The 26,106-nt window shown below is 40.2% G+C and overlaps 1 protein-coding gene across 2 annotated transcripts in view; it reads right to left on the minus strand.

The window, feature by feature from the left end:
- Positions 1–6,404: 6,404 nt before the first annotated feature.
- IGSF5 (immunoglobulin superfamily member 5) overlaps positions 6,405–26,106 on the minus strand; it is a 33,879-nt gene continuing 14,177 nt past the window's right edge. The window contains exons 5-9 of one of the 2 annotated variants that reach the window (XM_042868208.1): positions 23,119–23,247; positions 22,111–22,135; positions 19,676–19,788; positions 17,056–17,129; positions 6,405–8,270 (exon numbers count right to left, since the gene is read on the minus strand). In XM_042868208.1, the coding sequence (XP_042724142.1) occupies positions 8,202–8,270; positions 17,056–17,129; positions 19,676–19,788; positions 22,111–22,135; positions 23,119–23,247 (410 nt within the window). In that variant the 3' untranslated portion in view covers positions 6,405–8,201. Of the gene's footprint in view, positions 8,271–17,055; positions 17,133–19,675; positions 19,789–22,110; positions 22,136–23,118; positions 23,248–26,106 lie in introns of both variants that reach the window. The other variant, XM_042868207.1, reaches the window with a different exon arrangement.

Raw genomic sequence — 26,106 nt, forward strand, 5'->3', positions numbered from 1 at the left:
TTTTGTTTCTATGAATAATTAGTAGGTTCATTTATATAAATTACCAGAAGGAGCTTGTGAAGGTCAGTGGAATCTAAACTCAGGATCTCTTAAATATTTAGTTTATCATCTCTGTATTTAAAGCTTCAGAAGCTGAAACTTTAATGATGTTATGCAACCGTAAGCAATGAGATCACCTGATACTGAGGAAGGGCATAAAATAACATCCCTCTTCTCTAGGAAAGGCCAAAAACTTGCTAACTGCTTTTACAGAGGGCATTACCATTTTGATGAGCGTGAATCTACCTTGCTTTTTCCTTCAAAGGGATTCATGGATGTCTCTCTCAAAGGTGTTCCCCTAGAGGCCACAGCACTTTTTGGGTTTTAACATATGCCCAAGACTCTGAGAGGCAGAAAACCTTCAAATCCAGGCCCCAAGTGCAAGGCCTCATACTGAGCATATCTTAGTTGGTGGGAAAACCTGCCAGTCCTGTTAAGCTTGTAGGTTGACTCAGTGTCTTTAATGAACCCTGAAGCCTCACCTCTTAATGGGGTTTCTTGTTCATTCTTGAGAGCTCAGCTTGGTGAGACACTGATCAGGACAAGGCGTGAGAAGCAAGAGAAAGCATGTTTTATACATATCCCCAAGGTCGTGAGTGATACCCGCTAATATCTCATTCAGCAGGATGTTTAATTGCGTTCTTGGTTCTGCATCTGTAAACAGTTTGCTACTTATCTGCTTAGACCACATTTAAATCCTGTATTAAAAAGCAGTGATAAACACTCTTGTTATCCTATGCACCATATATCAGCAATATATGGGTTTCAGTTATGATTCATAGAACTAGAAAACTAGTTCTGCATGACCGACCCCAGGGAAAGTTGTTAGCAGAATACACCAGGATCTTGTCTCAGTCACTCCAGAGGATCTGTGGTCTTAGTGTGAGCAAAATGGTTTCAAATGAGTGAGGTTGGCTTGATTTACAACAGCAAAGACATGGGAGTCAGCTTCTGTCTCCTTTCCGCTGTTGAAATGTGTACCCCCCCCTTTCCCCCCTTTCCCTGTTCACCTTCTTCCTGCAGTCCTGAAAAGAGCGGGAAGTGTTTGGGGCTGTCACCAGAACCTTGGGCAGAATGTGCTTCTTGTTAGTTTCAATTAACATCATGAAAAAAAAAACAGAAACAAAAACAAAACAAAAAAAAGATGAGCAATTAAATAAATATCCCAAGTTGAGCCCATTTCCATATTAGGTATTTATTCCCCTTGCTCCATTTTAGACATTTCTAATTTAAAGAAGTGCACAATTGATGCCTAGAGAACAAAGTAACCATTATGTCCTTTTTGGTTTTGTATTATGAATTGTCTTGGCCATAAAGTGCATTCAGAAATATACCTGACTGATGAGAGCGGCTGTGATCTGTGCACTGAGATGCCAGTTCTAACCCAGGAGGAAGAATCTTGAATTGAGCTGATGAAATTGAAAGCATGCTACTGGATTTATTACTGAAATTGTTGATTATGCTAATTCACAGTTTTGTAAGATCTCTAAGCAGTCATGAAGTCCTCTTTCTCCTTTACAGGATAAAAAAAAGCAACCCTCTGTTAGCAATTATATTCATTTGATAACTGTAGGAGAAGAAGAAAACGCAGCAAGAGGAGCAAACAGTGCATTGAACTCTTACCTATGCGGTCTCTGGCATAACATCAGCTCAGGCTCTAAAAGCTGAATGCTCTGCACTCTGCATCTATAGTAGGGAAAGTCGCGTAGCTGCAGCCCAGCACTTGCACGTAAATAGCTGCAATTATAGGCTATTTAGATGTTGTTTAGAACTGATGTAGTCAATGACCCATGAGCATGCCTGGGAGCAGCGCTCCCTTGGCAGACTGAACACAGGGCTTGGGAGGCGGCATGTGCTGTCACTCCCTGCCCGCTGTCACTTTGGCCAGTAAGCAGGCACAAAGGGCACAAAGGACGAAAGTGTCTGCGCAGCATATCTAAGCCAGCTGCAAAGTTATCCTTTAGGAGCAGAGTGACTTTAGTCACGTACCATCAGTAACCATAGCTCATGGCTCTTCTGTTTCCATTGTGCATCATCTTCATAATCACCCGCCTGACTTTGATTGTTTCTACCTCTGCCCTGTTAAAGGTGTTGAAATGAAGGAAACTAAGGCTTTGTAACCAATTAGCTATGAAGGTGCTCAGTGTAGCAAGAGAAGAAAGGAATCCTCCTTGAGTATGCTGAATGATTTTCCCAATATTCATTAGAAAGTCTTCATCAATTATTGTTGATTGGGTTCACTGCAATAATTGAAGAGCACCTGCAATGCAGGGCAAAATCTGTCAGCAGTTTGACTGTTGATGCTAAGGGGATACAGATGTCTGTCTCTGTTGTTCCTACGGTGCCATGTGGCTTTCGCAGTACTTCGCAGCCAGCTGGAGAACATGGGCACCCACTCCAAGGCATGGGACTCCCAGTTAAACACGTAACTCCGTGAGAGGTGACACCAAACCGAGGGCAGAGACAGAGAAAAGAAAATTCTGCAAATAAGGAGGGGGAGAAGACTTTTCTGGAGGGAAATAAATTGTTATTTGCAGTGGTACAGCTTACATATGGATCACCACAGGTGACATCACTGTGGCAACTGAGCAGGAGAGACTGCACTGGAGAGGTTTCCGACAGGAACAATTTTCTTCAGGCATCTGTTTAGAGTCATCATCATGGCATGACGGGAGTGAGTGGCTGTACTGACATGCACAGACTGCTCGGTGAGCACGGATTAATGCAGACAAATATCCTGATTCCATGAGCATGTGGCAGACTGTTTGTGCACAGTGTGAGACAGCGAGTAACTGCCCAGCTTCTCCATTTGGAGAAACCCATAAGGCTGATTTGGATACGGCCTTGGGCAGCCTGATCTAGAGCCTGATTTAGTGGTTGGCAGCCCTGCCCACAGCAAGGAGTTGGAAATGGATTATTTTTGAGGTCACTTCCTACCCAAGCCGTTCTATGATTCCAAGCAGGAGCTGCTGCTCCACCACCCTTTCAGTTCAGTTAGGCTAACCTCATGAAGACCGCTGGCTTCAGCAGTCGCACCCGGCTGAGAGGACACTGGAACTGAAGAGATCAACAGTACAGAGGATCTGGCACAAGGTCAGAGCAGCCACTGGGCCTTTCATGAGGAGAAGCTAATGAGATGGAGGCAGAGCAAATATAGATCTGGTTGGCTTCTCTAATTAAAACATCTCTGTATTGTTTTCCCTGGATTTTGGCATTCTTTCCCCAAAACAAAAACAGAGTGTTTTGCTGGAACATGATTTGAGAAAAGCACTTAATGTAATCTCTTATTTGGGAGAGTAATCATATCACAGTAGCAAATAAACAATATAAATATAATCTGTGTGACGTGAGTTCTGCTGTGAGAGCTAATGCCGAAAGCCTCTCTGAACTGAAAATGAATATTCTATTATATAGCCTTTGTGCCTGCAGGTATCCACTTTCATTTAAAAGAATATTAGTACTGATCTAGTGTAAATGATCAGTGGTTTCTTGGATCACATAAAGGCGCTGTTAGCAACCCACATCTCCCAAAGAACAGAGAGCAGGGGAGGGAGGGCTATGGGAAATCCCCAGTTCTGTTTGGAGTTGCAGACTGCCACAGTGCACAGCATTCCTATCACACTCAATCTTTACAACAGTGTGGCTAATTTTCCGTCATCACGAGGTTTGATGCAGACATGCTAGTGTGGGCCTGGCTTAGTTTCTCTTTCCATCAGTAACATTTTGTTTAATTTCCTCTTTATTGACAAGTTTTGTTTCCATGATGGGTTGGTATTCATAGAATGGCTTGGTTTGGAAGAGAGCTCAAAGCCAACACACCCCAACCCCTACCATGGGCAGGGCTGCCCCCCACCAGCTCAGACTGCCCAGGGTCCCATCCAACCTGGCCTTGAGTGCCTCCAGGGATGGGGCACCACAGCTTCTCTTTGCCAGTGCCTCATCGCCCTCTCAGTGAAATTACTGTGTTCTTTCTCTTAAGTGGTTACATGTAAATACCTTGTGTTTGAAGGGGCTAAGTATGTGGGAAGCCAGCTCAGACTCTTCTATGTTGAAAATATAGTTTTTTCCATCACCTTGGTGAGTTTAAGAGATGAGCGACTTCCTGTCATTTACTGTCAAGGTGAAAATCATCCCCTTAGTCACATCTTCACTTTTTCCCAATAGCAATTTAGAAAGGTCAGCTTAAATTTGCATAGTGTCCTCCTGACGTCCCAGTGAGTGGGATGACTGAAGTAGACAAGCGTCAATATGAGTGCGTGGGCAGGTCAAAGTGTGCAGGTAGAGGTTGTGTGCTTTATTGGATCAGCTGGCATTGCTGGAAATGTGAGACAAATTTTCTGACATGCAAGCCCTTCCTCAGGTCTGAAATAGAAGCAGCAATTTGCAAAGCTAAATACAAGCTGAGAACAAATGCTCAGATGTTAATTAGATATGTATCAATTAGCCCTTTGTTTAAAGAAAAGATATTCCATAATAGAAAAAAAAATAAGGATGGTAAAAAGAGAGGAAAGAGAGAGACAAAGGAAGTTTAAAAAGTTAAACAAAGCTACTTATCACACAGGGGGAAAACAGACAGCTAGTTCATAGCCTGGGGAACAAGAGTGGTTCATGGTGAGTAGGCGGAGAGATTAATCATGACAGTCACATCTACTGAGAGCATGCACCTCCGTATCAGGGGCTTTATGAATTCCTGGTCTCGGCCTGTTCTTTAGCAGAGGTTTTTTGGAGTCTGATCTGGTAAAGAGTACTAAGATGCAAAGGTGTTCCCGTATTGGCAGCTGGGGTTCTCTTCCAGTTACAGGCTGACCATATGGGACCATTCAGGAGCACATAGATTGCTTAATTTTATTTGTATAGCTACTATGAGGCCACTGGATTAATTTTACTATGTTTTGGAGAATACAGATGTGGGGTTTTGAGAAATTCTGGGAGGGAGAATTAGGGTGCGGGCCTACTTTGGATGGACAGGGGAATAAGATTCCTGCAACACTTCCAGGGGACCATGCTCTGGTTTCAGAGGAGCTTCTGCTGAGGAATCTTGTCGGAAGCTGTGTCCTTCCTGCCTCATGGAGGATACTTTTGAAGAAAGACATATTGAGGCTGTTTGACTGGTAAGCAATGAGTACCCTCCTCTGCCATTAGGAATGCCCACACACTAGATTGAAAGTGGTCTACTGTAGGTTAGTAACAGCTATACTACCAAGCAAATATCAAAAATAGCAATTCTATTCAATTTGATCAGTATGAAACCAAATGTTTAGCCAACACTGTGAGTACCCTTTGCTAAGAGCATATCTGTTGATTCTGCTCAGCCCACATGAGGTGCTTTTTTGTTAGAAAAAGAAAGCTTCACATGGAGTCAGTGTTATTTTTAGATGGCCTTCTCTTCAGGTAGCCTGAGTTCTCTCTGAAATATAAAACTGTATAGGCACAACTTTAGGAAACCTTCTTGTAGAATGAAGTACTGGATATCTCCAGTGTATTTTTTCCCACATACACATGTATGGAATTCCAATCAGAACACTATGTAAGAGAACATGGAACGGTTGTATATAATCAAACAGCACAGTCTGTAAGCAATAAAGAAAAAAATAAGATACTTCTAGATTACTAAAATGTCCCCCAAGTCATAATTATAAATCAACACGCAAGTGTACAAAAGATTGGTGTCTCCATAAACTGTCTGAAATTCAATATTTTTATCCTACTCTGTCTTCTGAAAGTGCCTGCATATTTTATTTTCCCTGAGTGCTAAAAATTGTCTCTATTTTATGCATTGTTTTTTGCAGAGCTCTATTTGCAAACATAACTAACAGCTAGTACTGGAGATGATATACAGGCTGTATAACATGCCTGAAGAAAACAAATCTGTAAGCATACAAATGCACCCCACTATAAATTTCAGGGACACTATAAGAATTTTAACCTGATGGTAATTCTGCAAAAAATAAACCACAGCCACATGGGATGCATTCTTGTAGCTGTCAGGAAGGAAAATTGCTCCAGACTCTGGTTACCAGGCATGTTTCCATGGATGTGGCACATTTTTGTGCAAAAAGCCCTTTGCTCACTCTGGTCATAGGCTTGTGCAGTCAGTGCAGGAAATTTGGCCCAACCACAGCCTAACAATCAACTCGGGTAGCACTGCTGGTATCATCTGAGGATCCTCAAGCACCGGATAGCGCCATGTGAGTCTCCATGAGGTCTCCCTCTTTTGGCTCCTGTCCTCATCCTCAACACAAACACTTTTTTTTTTTTTTTTTAATTAATGTGGAAGGATACAGATTAAATGTAGAAAACGTTTTCCTTGGCTCAAGGACAGTGATACCAAATAATAACAACGCTAAGCTTGAGAGCAAGGGTTCTGAGATAAACAACACAGTACAGTTTAATTCATTTTCAAAATGCATTCTGATTAATACACATTTTCTGCAAGGAAACAAATGCTTCCCAACCAGTTTTCATTTTTGTACTGCAAGGTTACTCTTCTCATGAGAGTAGACTTGCTAACCATGCATGTGCTCAGAAAGCCAAAGGTCCATGGCTTTTACCCAAAGGCACAGGCTGATGTTACCCTCAGCCTATCTGTTTTGTGCAGTGTCATTTCTGTAATAAAGTGGATTTTTATTGGTTTTCAGGTTGCATTGAGCTGCATTATCAACTAGGAGATGTCAGCAGTACCAATACTCATACCAGAATAATGCAGATCTCTCTCCCAATGCATGGTTATTCAAAGAATAAATGCAGATATTCCACAAATACTTATATTTTCACAAATTATATTTTCTCTGTATAACACTATAGTTATTTACATCTTTTTGCTACAATTCCATTCAAAGAGAATGCATTTCAAAGCTCCTCCTTCAACCAGACAAGACAGAAAGAGTGGAGGCGGCCAGAATCTGAAAGAGCTATGTATACAATTACATATGGCAGAAGATGAATTAGTCCCAGAACTTGTTCTGACAGACTGACTGGAAATATGACCAGCAATGCAAAATCTGTCACAATTTAATGAGATCCTAAATGCTAAACAAACAAAACAATATTTTTTTTTCCTGAGATCAAGTTTCAAATTTCTTATTTTCATTGCACTGATTAACACTGAAAGTACTTCTGTGCAACAGCTTCTTTACTCAAAGATCACCTGCAAAGGTTCATGCAGAAAATTAACATGCAAAACACTGAATACTGAAACACTGAAGTTCAGAATGCTTTGAGTGGGTAAAAAGACAAGTGCAATGGAAAAAGTTTGCCTTTGTATAAAAATAAAATTGCTTAAGCATTTCTTTTATGAAATACAGAATTTCACAAAAATCACTCCAGTTAGAAAGTGTACTTTTTAGATTGAGAAGGCATACGTAAGGTCCTTCTGCAGGACCTGATCCATTGGATGGGTTGCTCAGCTAAAATGCGTTTCTCCTGGTCATTATCAACTTTATCCACAATGGAACAACAGGATGAACACCATCAGCCATCCTTTACTGTGATCCACATCATTTAGCTGTCAAACTCAGTCCCAAGTAGATCAGAGACATTAAGCACTGAAGCAGCAGCTTTTAAAAATCAGTCATTTTATCCACATTTTTCAGCTTAAGATTTTTGCTTTCTGTCAAAACTCCCCTTGATTTTATTACAGAACATAAATTGAAAAGTACTATGATCTTGAGATAATCAGCTGTATTTTTTTTTTTTTAAATGCAGTAGATATTGCATTAACCAGTATGACTATTAACCAGTTCCTCTGAACTACTTAATCACCAGCAGTCACTCAAGGGTCCTCAGGAGGTTCTGCCACCACCCACCGCAAAGCATTATGCCAAAATTAAATTCCAGTCCTTCACCTCGCCATGGATAGTTGGACATTTCTGGCTGGTAGGAGTTCTGTTGATTTTCTTGAAATCGAAACGATACATTCTTGTTCTTTTAGATTCTCATCATACTTGCTGCCTCTGAATTTAAGGTAGTCATTTGCATCCATTATTTTGCTGAGCTGTCAAATACTACAATGTATTGTAAAGGTTGCAATTTTATTTCATAACAAGAGAAATAAACAAAAACAATAATAACTTGTAGCTTAAATTGAGAGAACTGGTGGTGACTTTTCCCTGTGGCAGGAAGCATGAAATGCAACTCAGGTTAAGAATTTTCAGAAGTCCATCCTAAACATGTGTCACATTTCTAATTTTCTTTGGGTTGATTGGATAATCGGTATGTCTTTGAGGTCGTCCCTAGAGCAGAATAAAAAGCAGTTAGAGAACTAAAAGTCTTAGAAAAGCAGTCACTCAAGGGTCCTCAGGAGGTTACCTGCCACCACCCACCGCAAAGCATTATGCCAAAATTAAATCCATCATCAGCAACCCACTCAAAATCTAATTACAAAGAACAGAAGGAACAGCCTAATATGCAATGCACTATTGGCATTACTGGGAATTTGTTAATTGGTCTTATGCTATCTGAGAAGTTCTTGTGTATTCTGCATTCTGTATTCTTTTAAGCAGAAGATGGTGTTTTCTTAAAGAAAATACCCCATAAGTTGTAATAAATGCTTAACTTCTGATATTGTTTTCCTAGTACACTGAAAATTGCACCAAGAAGCATGCTAGTCGTTCACGTGTCAGAAATGCCATTCTCAACATCTTCATGTTTATTCCAGGTTGGCCTTTTTTTTAAGTTCCCATGACTGGCACAATTCCACTCCCACTGACACCAGCGTGTTTCCAAACTGACCCCAGTGGGATGAGTGCAAGGCAAGCGCTTGGCAGATTTGAAAACCTTGTCATCATTTGAAACTGGTGCTGTGGATTTGCAGTCCTAATTACTTATGTACTTTTATGAATATCATTGCAGAGGAAAATAATAAAATTTATTCTTAAATGCATTCAAGAAATGTGTGCTATGAATATTTAAATGTGGTAGTGCGATCTCACACAGGCAATTATAAAGTACTTCTAAGGAGTGAAAATGACTTACAAAGTTGTTAACCTTTATCTTTAGATACCTTCCCAAAAGAAGCAATACAATTAAATAATTTGCTGGGCCTAGCTCTGATGTTGGTTTGGTTTTCCTCCAAGAAGATGCAATCTACTGGCTACTGTTCCTTGCAATGTCCCCAGCTGGTGCAGGCATTAATGGAAATTCCACTGTTCTTCTCAATGAAAATTTTTATTAACCCTAAGTTTTTTTCCAGCTATTGACTGAATTTCGTATACTTTTTTCTCAAACACTAATCAGGCACAGCTTGTATTGCTTTGGTATTCTTCCAGTACTAAGTATCTTGAATAATGAATTTGGTACCTATATATTATTAAAAAAGCCACAGAGGAAAATGTTAGATAACAAATGTGGACAGCGTTTTTCTGGCATTTAATGAGACCAAGTACCTCAAGGAAAACCATGGGATAAATATAACTACCCTAGAAACATTTCATAGGACAGCTGCCTTCTATTTGAAACACAACACTATTCACCCCCTTTCCCTCCTCTTTATCTGTTGCTAGAGCATACTGCTATTTCCCAAATTTACCCTTCTTTGCTTTGTTTATTTCAGAAGACAGGAGTGGTGCTCTGGGAACTATCTGCCAGGATTCTCATATTTTTCACATCCCTGAACCTCACATCCCTTAAGCTGTTGGTGGGAACTGGGGTGCAAACTGCTCACCACTGTGAGGGTGGAGCAAGTCCAAGACTGGCTCATGAGACTGGTAAGTTTATGGCACCAGATGACATGCATCCCATGGTCCTGAAGGAACTGGCTGATGTGGTTGCCTAGCTGCTCTCCATCACATTTGAAAAGTCTTGACTGCTGGGAGAAGTCCTCAGTGATGGAAAAAAGGGAAACCACTGCCATTTGTATGAAAGGGAGGAAGGAGAAGCCGAGGCACTACTGGTCGGTGAGCCTCATCTCTGCTGCCTGGAAAGATCATGGAACAGATCCTTCTGGAAGACACGCTAAAGCAGTGAAGGATGAGCAGGTGATCCAAGACAGCCAGCATGACTTCACCAAGGGAAGATGGTCCCTGACCAATTTGGCGGCCTACTAAGATGGAGTGATGGCATCTATATCATCTATAACTATAACTATAGATATAGTTATATATATTAGTTATATACTATAACTAATATCATCTACCTGGACTTCTGCAAGGCCATTGACATGGTCATTCACCACATCCTTGTCTCTAAATTGGAGAGGGACGGATTTGAACGGTAGACTATTCAGTGGATAAGGAACTGTTGGAAGGTCATAGCCAGAGGATTGAGGGTTGCCTGTCTCTTCTCAGACTTTTTTCAGAATTTCTCTACTGCTATTAATTTCTTGCAGATCTGCAATAGCCCAAAGACATTGCTCATTCATTTCCAGAGCACATAAGAAGTTTCTTCTGGACTGTGCTGCCCAGGAGATTAATATGTGATTAAATTTGCTCCATTTGTGGCAGAACACTTATTTGGTAAAAATAAAATAAAACATGGTGATAATGGGCTGATGGTTGGACTTGACGATCTTAGTGTTTTTTCTAACCATTATGTTTCTATGATTAATCAGAAAGCTCACTAGGTAATGCTACCAAAAGAAGCAATATTCATGGCCATACTACAGAAGATCTTGGTTTGCATCTGCTTTTGAACAGGAAGGAGCCAGAGGACTCACGCCAGCTGGATCTAAACTGCACTATTCTTCCCTAACACCACTGGGGAAAATGCAGCCCCTGCATGCCTCTTTTGCCCTAAAAATTTTACCTGCAAGAATGTGTCACACAACCCCTGCCTCATAATGCTATTTCTCCTCTCTAGCAAAGTAGAAACCAAGGACTAAGTTTACTTCTGGAGTGGGTACTGTGGCCATGATTGACCAGGTCCCCCTCTGCCCTTCTGCATCTTTCATAGCTGTTTGCTTTACAGCAAATTCCCTGAGTATCCTATATTTTATTCTCACTATGCTCTGATATCAATTAAGAATAATTTTCTGAATTTCAATAAATTCATGCTGTGTACTGGCCCATTTTCTATGAAGCCTTCTCTGAAGCAGCATTGCCTCATGGAGGTTGCAGTAAGCTGTATATAACTTCACTGACACTGAGGCTACTGGTTCACTGACCTGAACTTCATTTTCTGATGATGCAGAAGGTCTCAAATGCAACACATTACAAATACAAAATGCAGAGACTAGTATCACAATAGTCATTTCATATTTAAACTCTGATATGCTACAGTTGCTAGAGCATCTACTTGATTTCGATTTCAAAGTTGTTTCTTCTTCAGACTAATGCAGTGCTCTACTAATCCCGTCAGCACTAATCCAAAAAAAAAAAAAAAAAAAAAAAGCTTCATTATTCATTACATCCTACATGTTCAAGAAAAAAACATCGTTCTAGTGGTTTGCTACTCAGCCCCATGTTACAGGAGCAAGTCTCTAACACTGATTCTCAGTCAGAACAGAACATCATCAGCATTTCCTTTATATAGTTTGGAGACTCTATACTCTCAGCTGGGTGTCTAGCTAATGATGGACGTTTGACAGTCACACATTTCAAAACCTGTATGCTGACTGCCTATCTGCCTTGGATACATTTTTACAGAGATTACTGTAAAGGCAGTATTATACTGGGAAAAGGGTTGCATAGCTTGTTGGTTTGACTGAGGAAACAGATTCCCAGATCTTTTCACCTCTTTCAGCTCCTCAACCAAACAAAAAGAGCCAGCAATATGCAGATGAATCAGAAGGCAAAATGAGTGTGTGTACCAGCTGATTTCAGGATTGAATCTTTGAGTGGTGTTTTGGACAACAATGCTCAGTCAATGAAGGAAGGACTTCTGCTATTGCAAGCATGTTGTAGTCAGTTCTGCAACCCATATGACATCAGTGATATGAATGATGAACTCACATCTGGCATTATGAAACAGAGGCTCCGATCTCTAAATTGATTTGACGGATGGCAGCTCCTCCGATACTGACACTGTAGAAATGCGTGACAAGCTGAAGGCTTTGCCTGCTATTAGCTAGCCAAAAAAATCCAAGTCAAACTGCATTAGAACAAATTGCTGAAATTAGTGTAGTAGGAGTACTTCCAAATGTATCTGCATGCATCACACGTTCTGCTGCTAGAACAAAAAAACATGGAGGCACAGTTCTCTGTTTCTTGAGGTTATTTCTCCCCCTTCCCTCAGTTTTTAATTCTCTTTCCAAACTCACTTCATTTACAGGAAAACACCCACCCAAAAACTATGGATACCCTCACAATATTTCAGATAAAGCATTGCTTCAAATAGCAAAGCAGTTCCATCTTGTCAACTTTTAGTACACTCAGCACAGTTCCCTGTCCATCAACAGACACACAATCTGGCAATTCCTTCTTATTTCTTTTTGTATTAATCCCACCCACGTAACTTCACTCCTTTCCTTCTTTCACAGACACTTGGAAAAAATATACTTTAATCTATAAGCTGCACCTGCCTTTCTGCATCTGTATCATCAATATTTATTAGTCTCTTAATCAAGACATGCTGCCCAATGAATATCATAACATGACATACTCTATAGTATGTTTCATCAGTAAGGGAAAAATTATTTGCTGTCATTCGTTTATATTTCTACTTTATTGGCCTTTTAATTTGATTTTGATAGTTTAATTTTTCTTCTGAAACAATCCACAGAGTCAGAGTGGTTATATACGGAGCAATAAATGTAGCTACAATCCATCACTCATTTCCTCTCTGGTATAAAACCACAACCACAACCAAATAATATTTCCAGTTTATAAAGTATCATTTGGAGTAGTTACGGAGAAAAATAGATCTGTCTCCATTAACAGCGGTGACTCACTCTGGACTGGAGAGGAAGAGTGTGGCTGTGGTGGTAAATCCAAGCCTTGCATGGCTCTGCTGAAGTTAGCTGAATTATACCAGAGATGAATCTGTCTCACTATAAATGAGCGCTCCTTTTTACAAGATGGTCTTCTGATTTATCATAGAGACATTTATGCCATATTAAATGGACTAATTATGAAGCTTGTATAGGAGGTTCTCTGGTCCTGCAAGATGGTCCTTAGATTTCTTTTTCTAGCAGTAGGATTCGCAAAAATGTAGTTCCTCAGAAATGGCCCTATGCCTGTGCTAAAGCACAAGTGTCCATGGTATTACTGCAAAATATGCTGGAGCCAGGTTAAGGGATCTCCCTCACTGAACCTGGGTTTCAGAAGGAGCTCTGCATAATGAGTCGGGGCACGTGAAACAGCTCTCTGGGCACTTGGTCTGCAGATCAGCCCTCTTGGGACTAGGAGCAAGGATTGCTCTCCTGCCATTGCTGACGGTGACAAAATACGCAATTAAACAGAAGCCTGTAACTCTACTCTCCATTTGACCTTTTCCTGGCTAATGTAATCAGAATGGAGACCTTCCAGCACCTCTTGACTTATACTCCTGGCCTTCTCTTCCAGTAGCTGGTAATTTTTTCTTCAGCTCAATAATTTAGTTCAATATTCATCATTTTTTAAATGTCTTGCACATCTTTTTTTCCTTCCCTTCTTCTTCACTATTATTTTTCCGTAGGATGACTTGCCAGAACTTTTGTTCATGTTGCGAATTTATCAGTGCAATTACTGGACAACATTTATCTTCCATGAATATTTTGCTTTAGTATCTGATTCAGTGAGTTTGAACAGAGAATAGCTGATCTAAGTGAATTTTTCTTGTCACCTTTTACTGTGACACCCAGCATATTTCAAGCTCTGTACCAGGTTGGGTCAATGGGCAAGGACTTCTGAGGCATTTCTGATAGAAGTGCTCCCTTAATCTCTCAATCATTTAAAATAGTACCTTTTTACATATGGAATAGAAGGTACCAAATTTGAAGCTGATGCCCTCAGAGACCCAGGAAGACTTCCTAATGCCTCCAGCCCATGGAGGCATTAGGTGAAGCTTATATAATCAAAGTTTCCATCTTGTTTTCTCCTGGCAGTGAGGGAAATGCGCCATGCAGCAGGTATGTTCACCTCTGCCCATTCAAAATACTAGGTTGAATAACCTTCATTCACTATGATTGCTCTGCTTTCCATTTTGTCCCCACATCCATGAGCTTCTTTCTAATTTTAAAACTCTCCATTCATAATTTTCCCATTTGGTCTTATTTTCTGACCTTATTAATGGGGTTAATCCTGATCACATAAGGTGTCAAGGAAGACAGCCACAAAAATCTTAATTTTTTTTTATTTCATAAAGAGGGAGAGATGAGGCCTTAGGTTCTCAGTCTCCATGACTCCTTCCATCAACAGCTGGTTCCTGTGTTTTCTCCCCACCTTGCTCTGGAAGAGAACCTGGTTTCTTTACCACCACATACATGTTTGCTCCTTTTTCCTAATTACCTAGACAGTGAGGCGACTTGCAGAGTCCATCTCTTTATGATCTCCTTGACTGTGGAAAAAATTTTCTGGATAACTACTTTTCCTTCTACTGCTCCCTGGCTCTATTTCTCATTCAAAAATAAAGAAAAACATAAAGATGAAAAGAAGAAAAACCTTTGGGAATGTTCCAGAATCCATATAGGGAACTGAAAAACGCAGCTAATCAGCAGTTAAATGGCTTGCCATCTGGTTTCTTCCACTTGACAAGGATTGTATTATAAGGAAAGAGCACCACAGCATTTATTATGCAACACATTGGCTACAGTGGTGATTGAATTTTGTTAATGCATCCAGTAACTCAACTCTGTCAGAAAATCTCTACTTTGCAGTTAACAGGGAAGGTTATGTATGTAAAAGAAGAAAAAAAGAAAACTTTATTTTGTCTAGGAAATGTTTCACTATGTTTGTATATAGTCACATAAACCTAAATCATGGACTGCAAATCCACAATTTAAGGTAAACTTTCATCAAGCGATATTTGCTTTATCAACTCCTGTATACACAAGATGGTGCCACCACTATATACTGAGAAGCTCTGCTCAAGCTGAGAAGCAATTTGTCTTCACAAGCCAGTTTCAGACCGCTAAACATTCCTCCAACATATTAAAAAATATATTTTCATAATATAATTTTCATCTGTAGATTCTCTCTTGATATTTTTCAAAGTATACATGCAATTACTGATGCAAGTAGAAGCCACCTAAGCAGACTTATACCATGTACTGTCCAGGTACAAGTGGTTAAACAAAAACTGTATGCTAAGTCCCTCTGATGGATTTTGATGTTTCCCTAGCCACTGAGCTGCAAAGGATCTCCAAGACTATCTAATCTAGCATCTGACATGGAGGCCTGTATCTATGTTTGTATTTCAGTTTTGTGTTTCAATTCTCAGCTGTTTTGTACGTGCTTTTCAGCTTTGCATTAATAATATTTTGCTTAACAAGTAATTAATGTCAAACATGATAGCTACCAGCCACAGACACATCATTATCATTCCTATTTTTACCGTTATTATTTTGATCATTGTTTTAATCATGGCTTTGAGTACTTCCTAAATTTCATTGTGTGTTGCAAGAACTAAACATATTCTGCTATGATTTATATACAGTGTCACCTCAAGACAGATTTCTGCATTGCACATGTTGAAACATATCTTCAAAAATAAATGAGTTATCACTGTGTTGAATCGTGAACTTGGTATCACATCACTGCTACATTCACAAGAGAACACTGGCAAAAAAAATATCACAAAGATGTAAAATCTTTTACAAATCTAGAGCATAAATTGTGATTCATGTTGCTGAGAGCCCAACACTATGCTTCACAATAGTGGCAGCTGAGAACTGAAGTGAAGGACACACTAAACTCTCTTTTATTTATGCTTTTAGCAATGTGGAAAGGGGACTACACATGAGAGTGGATCAAATGTTAGTTCTTTGCTTCCCCTTCCAGCGTTCACTGCTGAGATACCAAAGGCATCTAAAATGGTTGCGAAGCTCTTGACTGAAGAAAATTCTGCAGTATGGAAATGCAATTGGAAAATCAATCATGAAATTATCTAGAGAAAAAGCACCAGTGTTATCACAGAATTGTTTGGGTTCGAAGGGACCTCAAAGATCATCTAGTTCCAACATCCCTGCCACAGACAGGGAGGATTGCCAGCCACTAAATCATGCTGCTCAGAGCCCATCCTTGAACATCTCTAAGGAATGAGCTTCCACAACTTCTCTGGGCAGTCAGTTCCAGTGCCTCACTGCCCTCTCAGTTAAAAAGCTGCACTGGATTTTGTTTACAAAGGAACATCAAGCCTCGCGTTCATCTGTGCCTCCATTTCATATCCACACTTCCTCAGGTCTGGCAACTGGGAAAAAAAAAACTGCAGGCGTCTACTTTTGTGACAGCACATGTCTAACAACTGTGCAGCATCTTTATACATCCAGAAACAGAAAACATCTTTGCATTATAATGGGTTAACATACTGTATATGTAGAGGTTAATTCTGAAGAGCTGAGCCAGAGCTTTTCTGCCTGGCACATCTGAAAGATTTAATTAGTGGTATAAACGGGCTCTTGAGAGAGGAAGCGACTTTTTGATCTTGGGAATGATGAGAAGACAATTATCTTTTCCTGTGGCAAGTTCACCCTACTCAGGGTTACCCACTGTGCTGGGAGAAAGGCCTTGCTGGTGTTTGGAAGAAGAAAAATATGAGAAGCAAAGCAAAGCGAAAAGCAGACATCTGAGGAGGAGCAGACTGCAACTCTAACTCTAGCATGGGAGGTGGGAAGAAAAACATGGCAGGGATCTGAACTGAAAAGATGGCAACTAAAGCTTTTAATTTTTTATTAGAAATTTCTTCCAAATATCAGGGGTGTCTGTTTCTTCTGCACCTCCCAATCCCCAGTAAATCTATCTAAATGCAAGACTAACACCAGAGGCATGTATGGTTATAAGCAAGAGTCATGAATGTTTAAGGGATCTTTCTACTTATCTAATTAAAATTTTAATTGACTTTTAAACATCTACTTCCACCCAAAATCTATGTTTGCGTACAGTACAATGCCCACTGTGTGAAAAAAATAAAATATAAAAAAAATCAAGATACCAGCATAACAATTACCTTTGGTGCAGAGCTGGTACGTAAATCTGGACGAGGGACAGTGAACTTTGTAGACATTGGAGGAAGAGAAACAACTGCTATAATAAAAACATACAAGATTACTGTTATCAACATCCATCATGGTATAAACCACCAACAGCAGAATCAGTTTGACTAGTTTTGATTTAATTTTCCTTTTATTTACTTATCTTGTAACTTCTGCATTTAACAATACCACATGCTCTTGAAATCTTTCCACTGTACTTATTTCTTCATAATGTATTTGTTAGAGAGACAAGGGTGTATGCCTGGGTTATAGACTCTACATGATAATTTTGTCATTAAATGTCCGATTAAATGTTTTGATAATTATGTGGTTCTAAATGCAAATGCTGGGTAAAGATTTGGTGGAGTTTTATTTTTGATTTTGAAAAGACTTTGTGCTTAAGGACTAGAATTTACAATGCCTCAGTCATCTACCAGTAGAATCATAATTCACTAGCATATTTTTACTAATGAAGTCAGCAATGTGAGGAAAAGGACAGTAAAGGATGGTTGCTCAACCGTGCTTTCTTATGGAAAATATGGAGTTTAAAAACTGGACTTTTTCCAACCTCTGTTCCTCTAGCTGTTGTTGTTCTACCCTGTCACTGCTCTGCAATCACTGTGCAGTAACCATTTTAAAGAGGCCACACACTAATAAAATTTGTAAGAGCCATCGCTGTGAAATGTAACTCTAAGTCTGCTTTCTTAGGGACATGAATAAGATTATAAGTTCATGTTCACGGTGACTGTGCATCTGTACCCATGCCAGTAACTCAGTAGCATTTGAACTTATTGGGTGGTCTCAAGATGTTTGTCATATTCAAGGACTTTTATGTCAACAGGTGAGACTGGAAGTCAGGCTTCATTGTCTCTCTTTTTCATGGAATTACTTGGGATGAAGACTCCTTAGGAAAAGACTGGGAGGAAAGATGAATGTAAAGACCTCCATTCTCTATCACATGGAAAACCTGCAGGAGACAGCCTGTAAGGATACTCAAAAACTAATGGATACATTTTCTCTCATCCATGGCTGTATAATCCCCCAGAACTATGTGAACACCGAGAGCATATTGAGGATATTGGTATGCTATCCTGAAATATCATTACCAAAGGGAATATTTTTAACTACAATGTTACATAAATTGGTATTGCAATAATTTATTGAATGAATAAAAATATGGCCATTGTTCAGCTACATAGATAACAAAAAAGATATGGACAAAAAACCTTTAAAAACAAAAACAAAAGCCCCAAGCCTATAGATGAATTAAAACCTTCAAAGGATCAGCTTTACTTAGAAATGCAGCACAAGTCCTAGAAGTAACTGAAGAAAAAGAACATCAAAACCATGTCATGTCTGCTGTGTTCCCTGTGAATTTTTTTTATTTCTCTCGTCTTTATTTTGTTTTTATTCTGTTTTGTTTTTCTTTCAAATGTGCAAAGTATTGTTTACATTGATTATTACATAATCACACAATTACAGAATCACAGAGGTTAGAAGGGACCTCTGGAGATCACCTAGTCCAACCCCACTGCTCAAGTAGGTTCCCTAGGTTAGTGTCCATGCAGGTACAGGATATCTCCAGAGCAGGAGACTCCACAACCTTTCTGGGCAGCCTTTTCCTGTGCTCTGTCACTCTCAAAGTAAACAAGTTTTTCCTCATGTTCGTGTGGAACTTTCTATGTTCCAGTTTGTACCTGTTGCCCCTTGTGTGGTTGGATGCCACTGGAAAGTGTCTGCCCCCATCAACTTGATTCCTGCACTTCAGATATTTATAAGCAACGATAAGATCCTTTCTCAGCCTTCTCTTCTCCAAACTGAACAGCCCAGCATCTCCTCATACAGGAGACACTCCAGATCTCTCATCATCTCTGTCACTCTTCGCTAGACTCTCTAGGAAATCTCTCTCTCAGTTGAACTGTGGAATCAAGAACTGGACACAGTACTCCAGATGTGGCCTCCCCAGGGCAGAGTAGAGAGGGAGGACCACCACCCTCAACCTGCTGGCCATTTTTTTAATGCACCCCAGAATTCAGTTATCCTTCTTGGCCACTGCACACTGCTGGCTCATGGCCAACCTGTTGCCCACTAGGACACTCAGGTTCTTCTCCTCATAGCTCATTCCCCCTGATCTGTTCCCGATGCATGTGGTGTATGACTTCCCAGGTGCAGGCCCCTATACTTGCTCATGCTGAAGTTCATCACGTTCCTCTCTGTCCAGCTCTCCAGTCTGTCTTGGTCTTGCTGAATGGCAGTACAGCCTTCCAGCATACCAACCACTCCTTCCTGCTTTGTATCATCAGCAAACTCGCTGAGGGTGAACTCAACCCCTTTGTCCACATCACTGATGATGATATTGAACAAGACCAGACTTAGTACCAACCCCTGGGAAGCACTGCTAGTTACAGACCTCCATTAGACTCTGTGCCTGTAATCACAACACTCTAGCTCTGCCACTCAGCTAGTTCTCAGTCCCCCTCAATAACCACTCATGTGTCTCACAAATCCTTAACGAAGTGCTGTGAAGTCTTGTAATTTAATTGCATGACTTGTTGCCAAAATGCCTTTGTTGAGAGGCATAAGCAATTCACTCACTTGGGATTTGTCTTGTGTAACGTGGTTCCTCTGGAATGTATCCCTGATTTTCACTACCTCTCCTTTGTCTGTTTCCCAAATGGTCATCTGTTTTCTTCTTAATTGAAATTTTCCTAGGGAAAAAACAAACAAACAAACAAGAACATCACTGGAACTTCATTATAAGAACTCTTGGATAGAAGGCAGAGAAAATATTTTATGCTCTACTTCTGAAAACTATACTTGCAAAATATAGCTGGGGCTTCCAGTTATTCAACTATTGCAAATCTCATCCTATGTAAATATTACCTGTGAAGTTCTGTTTAAAGCAAGAGCAAAAATAAGCTGAGTGATCTTCATAGGCAGTGAAGACTCTTTTACACCACAGAAAATTAATTTTGATCTCTAATCTGGAATTACAGAGTAGTCAGTGGCACAATAAGGGAATACCAGCTGGGTCACCTATAGCAACTGACCATTTTTTGATTGAACTATTGCAAAAAGAAAGCATGTTAGTTCACATCAATGCAGTTCGTTCCCAAGTGATTCATCTGTACACTACAAAGCTAATTTACTGTGTGCATGCACACAGTCACAGTGAAGATGATAGAACTTCCTTTGTTAAAGTTACACATCTGTGAACTTGCAGAATGATGATCTGCATGGCAATGTGGGGAGGAAGAAGAGAATTTCTACTCAAAGCTTACATTAGAAGTTCCACATGCTACTATTCATTTGTTCCAACCATAGGTTCCTCTCTGGGATAGTCCCAGGTCTATCTTTGTTTTTGGCATGACAAGCATAAATTGGTAATGGGACTGTAATAATCCAGGGATTTGTATAGAAAAGGGGAAATACTCTCAACAGCATTTGTGGAAACTGCTCCCTCTAGTTTTTTATGTTCAATTAGGATAAATAACTTCACAGATGCGTAGAGCTTCAGATGAATGTTATTGAGGTACACCTGATGAGCCAGATACGACTACATGGCTTTTTCAGAGGATAAACCTGTTAAGTGCCTCTAAGAAGCTTGCCACGGTTGTTAGGGAGGAGCAATTGTTTAGTAATACCACTTTCATATGTTACATGATAGTCTTCATCTGATCTCTTATCTGATCTCTTTGTCTCAACAGATTGAGCTGTAGCCAAGTGAAAGGAATTACAGATGTGTGGGAGATACTGAAAGGTAAACAGCCAAGTTAAAAATAAACACTGGGGGAAGTGAAACAGCACATCTCTGCTCTGACTCCTTCTTTGTTAATACCCCAACATAGCTGCCAACATCTGGACAACTATCATTCTTTTTACTGCATGTAGGCTCCCCTCTAAGAAAAAAAAAAATAATCTGAAAGAGATTCTAAGAGGTTTGTATGAATTCAGTGGCACTGCTTGCACATACCAAAATTTTGCAGAACTGTCAGCACTGACTTTTCCTAACGAAGCTGATGAGCCTGATTCATCCCAGTGCTTAAGCATTTAACTAAGCTTTTGCTTAACTTTCAGACTGTAGGCAACTTTTAGGGAGCTGGAATGACAACTCATGCTTAAAGTTAAATGCAAAACTGGAGTTTTACTATTCTAAGATTATTTCACGAAGTGAAACTCCAGTTTTGCAATTAACTTGCACCAGATCAGATGCAAAGAAATAAGGAAAATTGAACGCTAAACCTCATTCTGGATCTGCTCAGGAAGGCAGCATGCAGACCCTCTAAGGGCACTGCCAGCAAGGTGGGGTTCTGGGAAGGACATTCACATGGCTGTACCATCCCCACACTAAGCAGAAACCTCTCTGAATGTATAACCAATTTTGTTGCAGCAGTGCTGATACCTGCAAAGGGCTTTTGGCAGAATCAAGTCAGAATCCAAGCAAAAATGTTTTCTAGTGTTTTATTCATACCAGAACTGTTATGCAGGTTGTGCTTCCTTTAGACCTCCTGTTCCCTACTGATGTAGTCCTGCACTATTTATATAGATAGACTTGGTAAAAATGATTAATTCAGTATCATAAACAAAGAAATCTCAAGGAAGTTTACCAGTACGGCATAATTAGCATCATTTCCTCAAGAGAGAAAACAGTGCTGTTTTTTGCTTTTAATTTCTCCATTTCTTTAAAAAAAAAAAAAAAAATGCCGACAGACCTTCACAAAAAATCAAGTGCTGATACTCACATATTTGGTTTTTTTTAGTTTTTTCTTTATGTTACTTTATAGTTTGGCACTAAGGAACCTCGACAGAGCCACGATTCGCTCCCCGCGGAGCCACGGGCTCGCAGTGACCTCCTGTGGAAGCGCTTGCAAACACCCAGCACCCGGAGGTTTCTCCTGTAAGTGAGCGTTTGATTTGCACCTTCCCCCTGCAGTGGGGCACGGAAACTGGCACATCCCTATGACCACACTGCAGAGGCCTGAAAGAGCCCGGTTAAAAGGAAAAAAATTATCCCGACGTGTTCATCTTACCTCACTTCATTTTCATATGTGGATCCTGAGAGGGGTAAAAAAAAAACAACGTTAAAATGCTGGGAAATAAAGTATGACCTGTAGAGAGCTGCCCTTAGGAGAATCTCTTCTCCTTATGTGCAGAACTGCAATATCCCTGCAGAGTGGCTCACACCATAAGAAAACTAGGAACTGCCAATATGCTTCAGCAAATAACCTTATTGTAGGAACTACACACAACTGAAGGTTAACATACTCCTGAAATGCCCTTCTGGGTAATGTGAAGGTTAATGTGTGTCACTGATGATACAGGTCACTCCAAAAGTAATGCTTCCTAGTTATTTCCATGGAAACTACAATAGATACAGAGCGTCAAGAGCATGCAAACACTCTTTGATAGAGCAAACTCTCAGCTACAAAACACTATTTGTCAACATAGCCACCACCATTAGCTCTGCTTTTGCCAGCAATGAACAAGAGTCTGCATGCATGCCTGTAAACATCTGCATCAGCAGTGGGGAGGCACTGCCACTGAAATGCACCCCCCACTGCCTCACTGTGCTCACAGCCACTGTTTGGTCTCCATTAACGTTCAACAAGCATTGAGGAATGTCAGTAGGTGTCATTTTTTCCACACAGATAAACTCAGTGACACACCTTGCTTCACACACACTTCTGTGTCAGACGCCCCCTCTGCTGCTGTCACCAGCAACAAAATCGAATGGAATACTGATAGGAACACTCAACCATCACTGCCATCCCACCAACATCAACCTCTGATGTTGTGGGCCAACATAATGAAACAGGAGGCATTGCTTTTGGAGCAGCCCTCATAGTTTGGAACAAGTTATAGGAGAAACAAGGGGAAGGTAAGGATCATCTCAACCAGGTCATGGTTAAGAGCATGATCACTCTGCTCACCCATCTGCTTACGCATCTCTGCACTCCATAAGTAGTTTATATCTAGTTTGTTTTGTTTTTTGTTTGTTTGTTTTTTAATGTATAGGCCAATTATGAAGTTCCACTTACCTTTCTTTAGGCAGCAACAGCGCACGACAACCCAAATAAGAATTATCAGAAGAATAAAACCAACAATTGAAAACACAACTGCTAGTGCAATAACCCACGTGCTTGTGCTGTCTTCACTGTAATTGCCGTCTGTTAAATTAAATGGATAAATTGTATTATCAGAGACTCAAAACATTGTTTTCATAATATTGACTTTTTCTGCGAGAAACTATTAACTGCTTATTGATTAGAATCATAAGCTCATAGAATCATTATGATTGGAAAGACCTCTAAGAATCACCCAGTCCAACCATCAGCCCACCCCACCTTGCCCACTGCCCACGTCCCTCAGTACCACATCCACATGGCTCTTGAACACTTCCAGGGAGATGGTAACTCCACCACCTCCCTGGGCAGCCTGTGCCTCACCAAGGTACTATCTAGCAAGGAAGCTGTGTTATCCAAGCCATGATCTCTGTATTTATGGGTTGTCTCCAAGAATTTAGAATGGTTCCAAAAGAAAATTCTTTATCACATTTGTAACTTCTCCAACAGCTATTCCTCTTTCTGAAATATACACATCTCTAATATTCCAAACAAAACTTTATTCTGTAGTTATGTTGAGTCCCCCATCATCCTTTGGAGATATTTGGGGTTAGGAGAAGGCATAAATATTCAATTCTGACAGGTATTAAACACCTTACCTAGCTGCACTTGTCAGTGTAGAGAAACGAGCTATTTTAGGCTACAACACATCTGGCCAAATGTGTATGTATCCCTCTGGATAAAATGATCTGTTCTGAAGAAGCTTCCATTTCTCACCACTGACCACAGTGACAGTTTTAGGTTTCTAGCACTGATGGAGATCTCCAGCCTGTTGATGAGATTTTACAATAAATCCCATCTTGGGATTTCCCCCACTAATTTCAGCAGGTGTTTAAATTTTCAACATACTTTGTAGCTCATCATTTATCCACTTAAAGTGCACTGAACACTTAAAAAGGTAAAGAGAAGCACAATTCAGAACACTGAAGCTACCAAACCATCTTTACTACTGGCATAACAATAAATTATTCATTTTTTTTCATTTTTTTCTTTCCTTTCTCTCTCTCTCTCTCTCTTTTTTTTGTTTTTATTTACTGTAACGCACAGTGATAGATGGGGTGATATCAGGATAATTCAATGTCTTAGGAAATGCATTCACAGCAACCAGTTCTACCAACAAAACTCCTACATCACAGTATGTTAAGAATACCTCGCATTCCTCACACAGCTGGATACACAAGGAAGCTGTCAGGTCTGACTGTCACATCACTGTACCATTTGGTTTTGACCAAACATGCTAGAAGCACCCCTAATTTGTGTACCCTTTGAAAAGCAGCCACCAAATTGCTTTGACAGTTGTTTAGAAACAAGCTTTTGATCCAAATGACACATGAGAAACATATCCAAACTTGACAGTGCCCCAGCAGATGGGGTTTACGATTGTCACTCCTCATTAGAAGTCCCAGTTAATAATCACATGGCCGTATGTAACTGATGGCATCTGGGAAAGATACCACAGCAATGCAGACTGCAGGCAACCATACAGTGTAATAGAGTTTCCCCAGATGTGTGACCCAAAGTATATGCTGCTTTACTTATGGCAAGAATAAAGAAACAAATGAATTCTATCTACAAATTTGCCTGGAGCACCTGGGTTGTTTTTTGTTGTTTTTTTTTTTTTTTTTTTGGCTTCAGATTGCACAGACACAGGACCAGAGTCTCCTACAAAGCTTGGGCCTTTGTTAGTCTGAATTCTCCAAATTTTGGGTAATAGAAGTCTGGAACAAATAGCTTGATGCACGATCAGCATGTTTTGAAATTCATCTGACAATTAGAGAAAACAAACATTGAGCAACCTGCAGACTAGTAGTTAAATCTGCAGACTGTAATCAATTGTGATTACAATTGGTGAGGAACTTGTTCACAATATTTCTGTCCAGAAATACTGCAAAAATGTATGTATTGTGCTCTGTTTTGTTTCATAAAGCAAGCCACAGGGATTTCAATATGACTAAAATATGAAAGACATAACTACTTAGCTATAGAGGCAAGAAACTGGAACTGAGACCAGCAGATACGAACACAAGGGCTGCCAGTTCAGTATGAAAGTAAGAGTAAATCCACATCAAATTACATTAGATGTACAGTGTGAAGAAAGCCACTTCCTCATTCCACAGGGCCCCATCCAAACTGGCTGCAAGCATCTCCAAGGATGGGACACCACAGCTTCTTTGGGCAGCTGTGCCAACACCTCACCACCCTCTGAGGAAAGAATTTCTTCCTAACATCTAAGCTTAAATCTCCCCCCCTTGTCATTTAAAGCCATTCTGCCTTGTCCTATTGCTGTTAGTCAGTCCCCCTCTTACTTATAAGCTCCCTTCAAGTACTCTTCTTAAAGCAGCCTTGTGTAAAGTACTTTAAGAAAAGGAATTTTCTCTGGCACATGCTGATGCCAAAGGAGAAACTAGAGACTGAACAAAGGTGGACATCACTTCTTGAACACTTCGGAATTTTCTGGCTAAGAAAAAACAAAGGAAGATCAGGCACCTGGCATATCCCCACTCTCCATTTCTGCAGTCCAAAGACCGCATGGAGTCAACACTAATGCCACAAAGAACTTGGGACCAGCTAAGGGACTTTGCCAAGAGCCTCATTTTCAAGAACAGCTTTGTGAATACATCTGTTGCAATAACTTTATAGAAATTCCCAAATCTGGAACTCAGCCAAATTTTGCTAGGAGTGAGGTACCCTATCAGGATGAGTAACTGATGGTGTCAATTTGTTAGCCATACGAAGAGTTTTGAGATGAGGAGTGATCTAGACATGTAGGAAGAATACTGGTGAGGTGATGGCTGGCTGAAGGGGGCTCAGAGGGCTTTGGGATGCCATTTTCATGAATAAACAAGTACTGCTCATCAAGAACTTGGAGGAATTAGATTCCTCAAGCTTTTAAGTGAAGGCTGA

Source organism: Lagopus leucura, unplaced genomic scaffold (assembly GCF_019238085.1).
Source record: "Lagopus leucura isolate 7727_CA_CO unplaced genomic scaffold, USGS_WTPT01 Super-Scaffold_100001, whole genome shotgun sequence".
Lineage (NCBI taxonomy): Eukaryota > Metazoa > Chordata > Aves > Galliformes > Phasianidae > Lagopus > Lagopus leucura.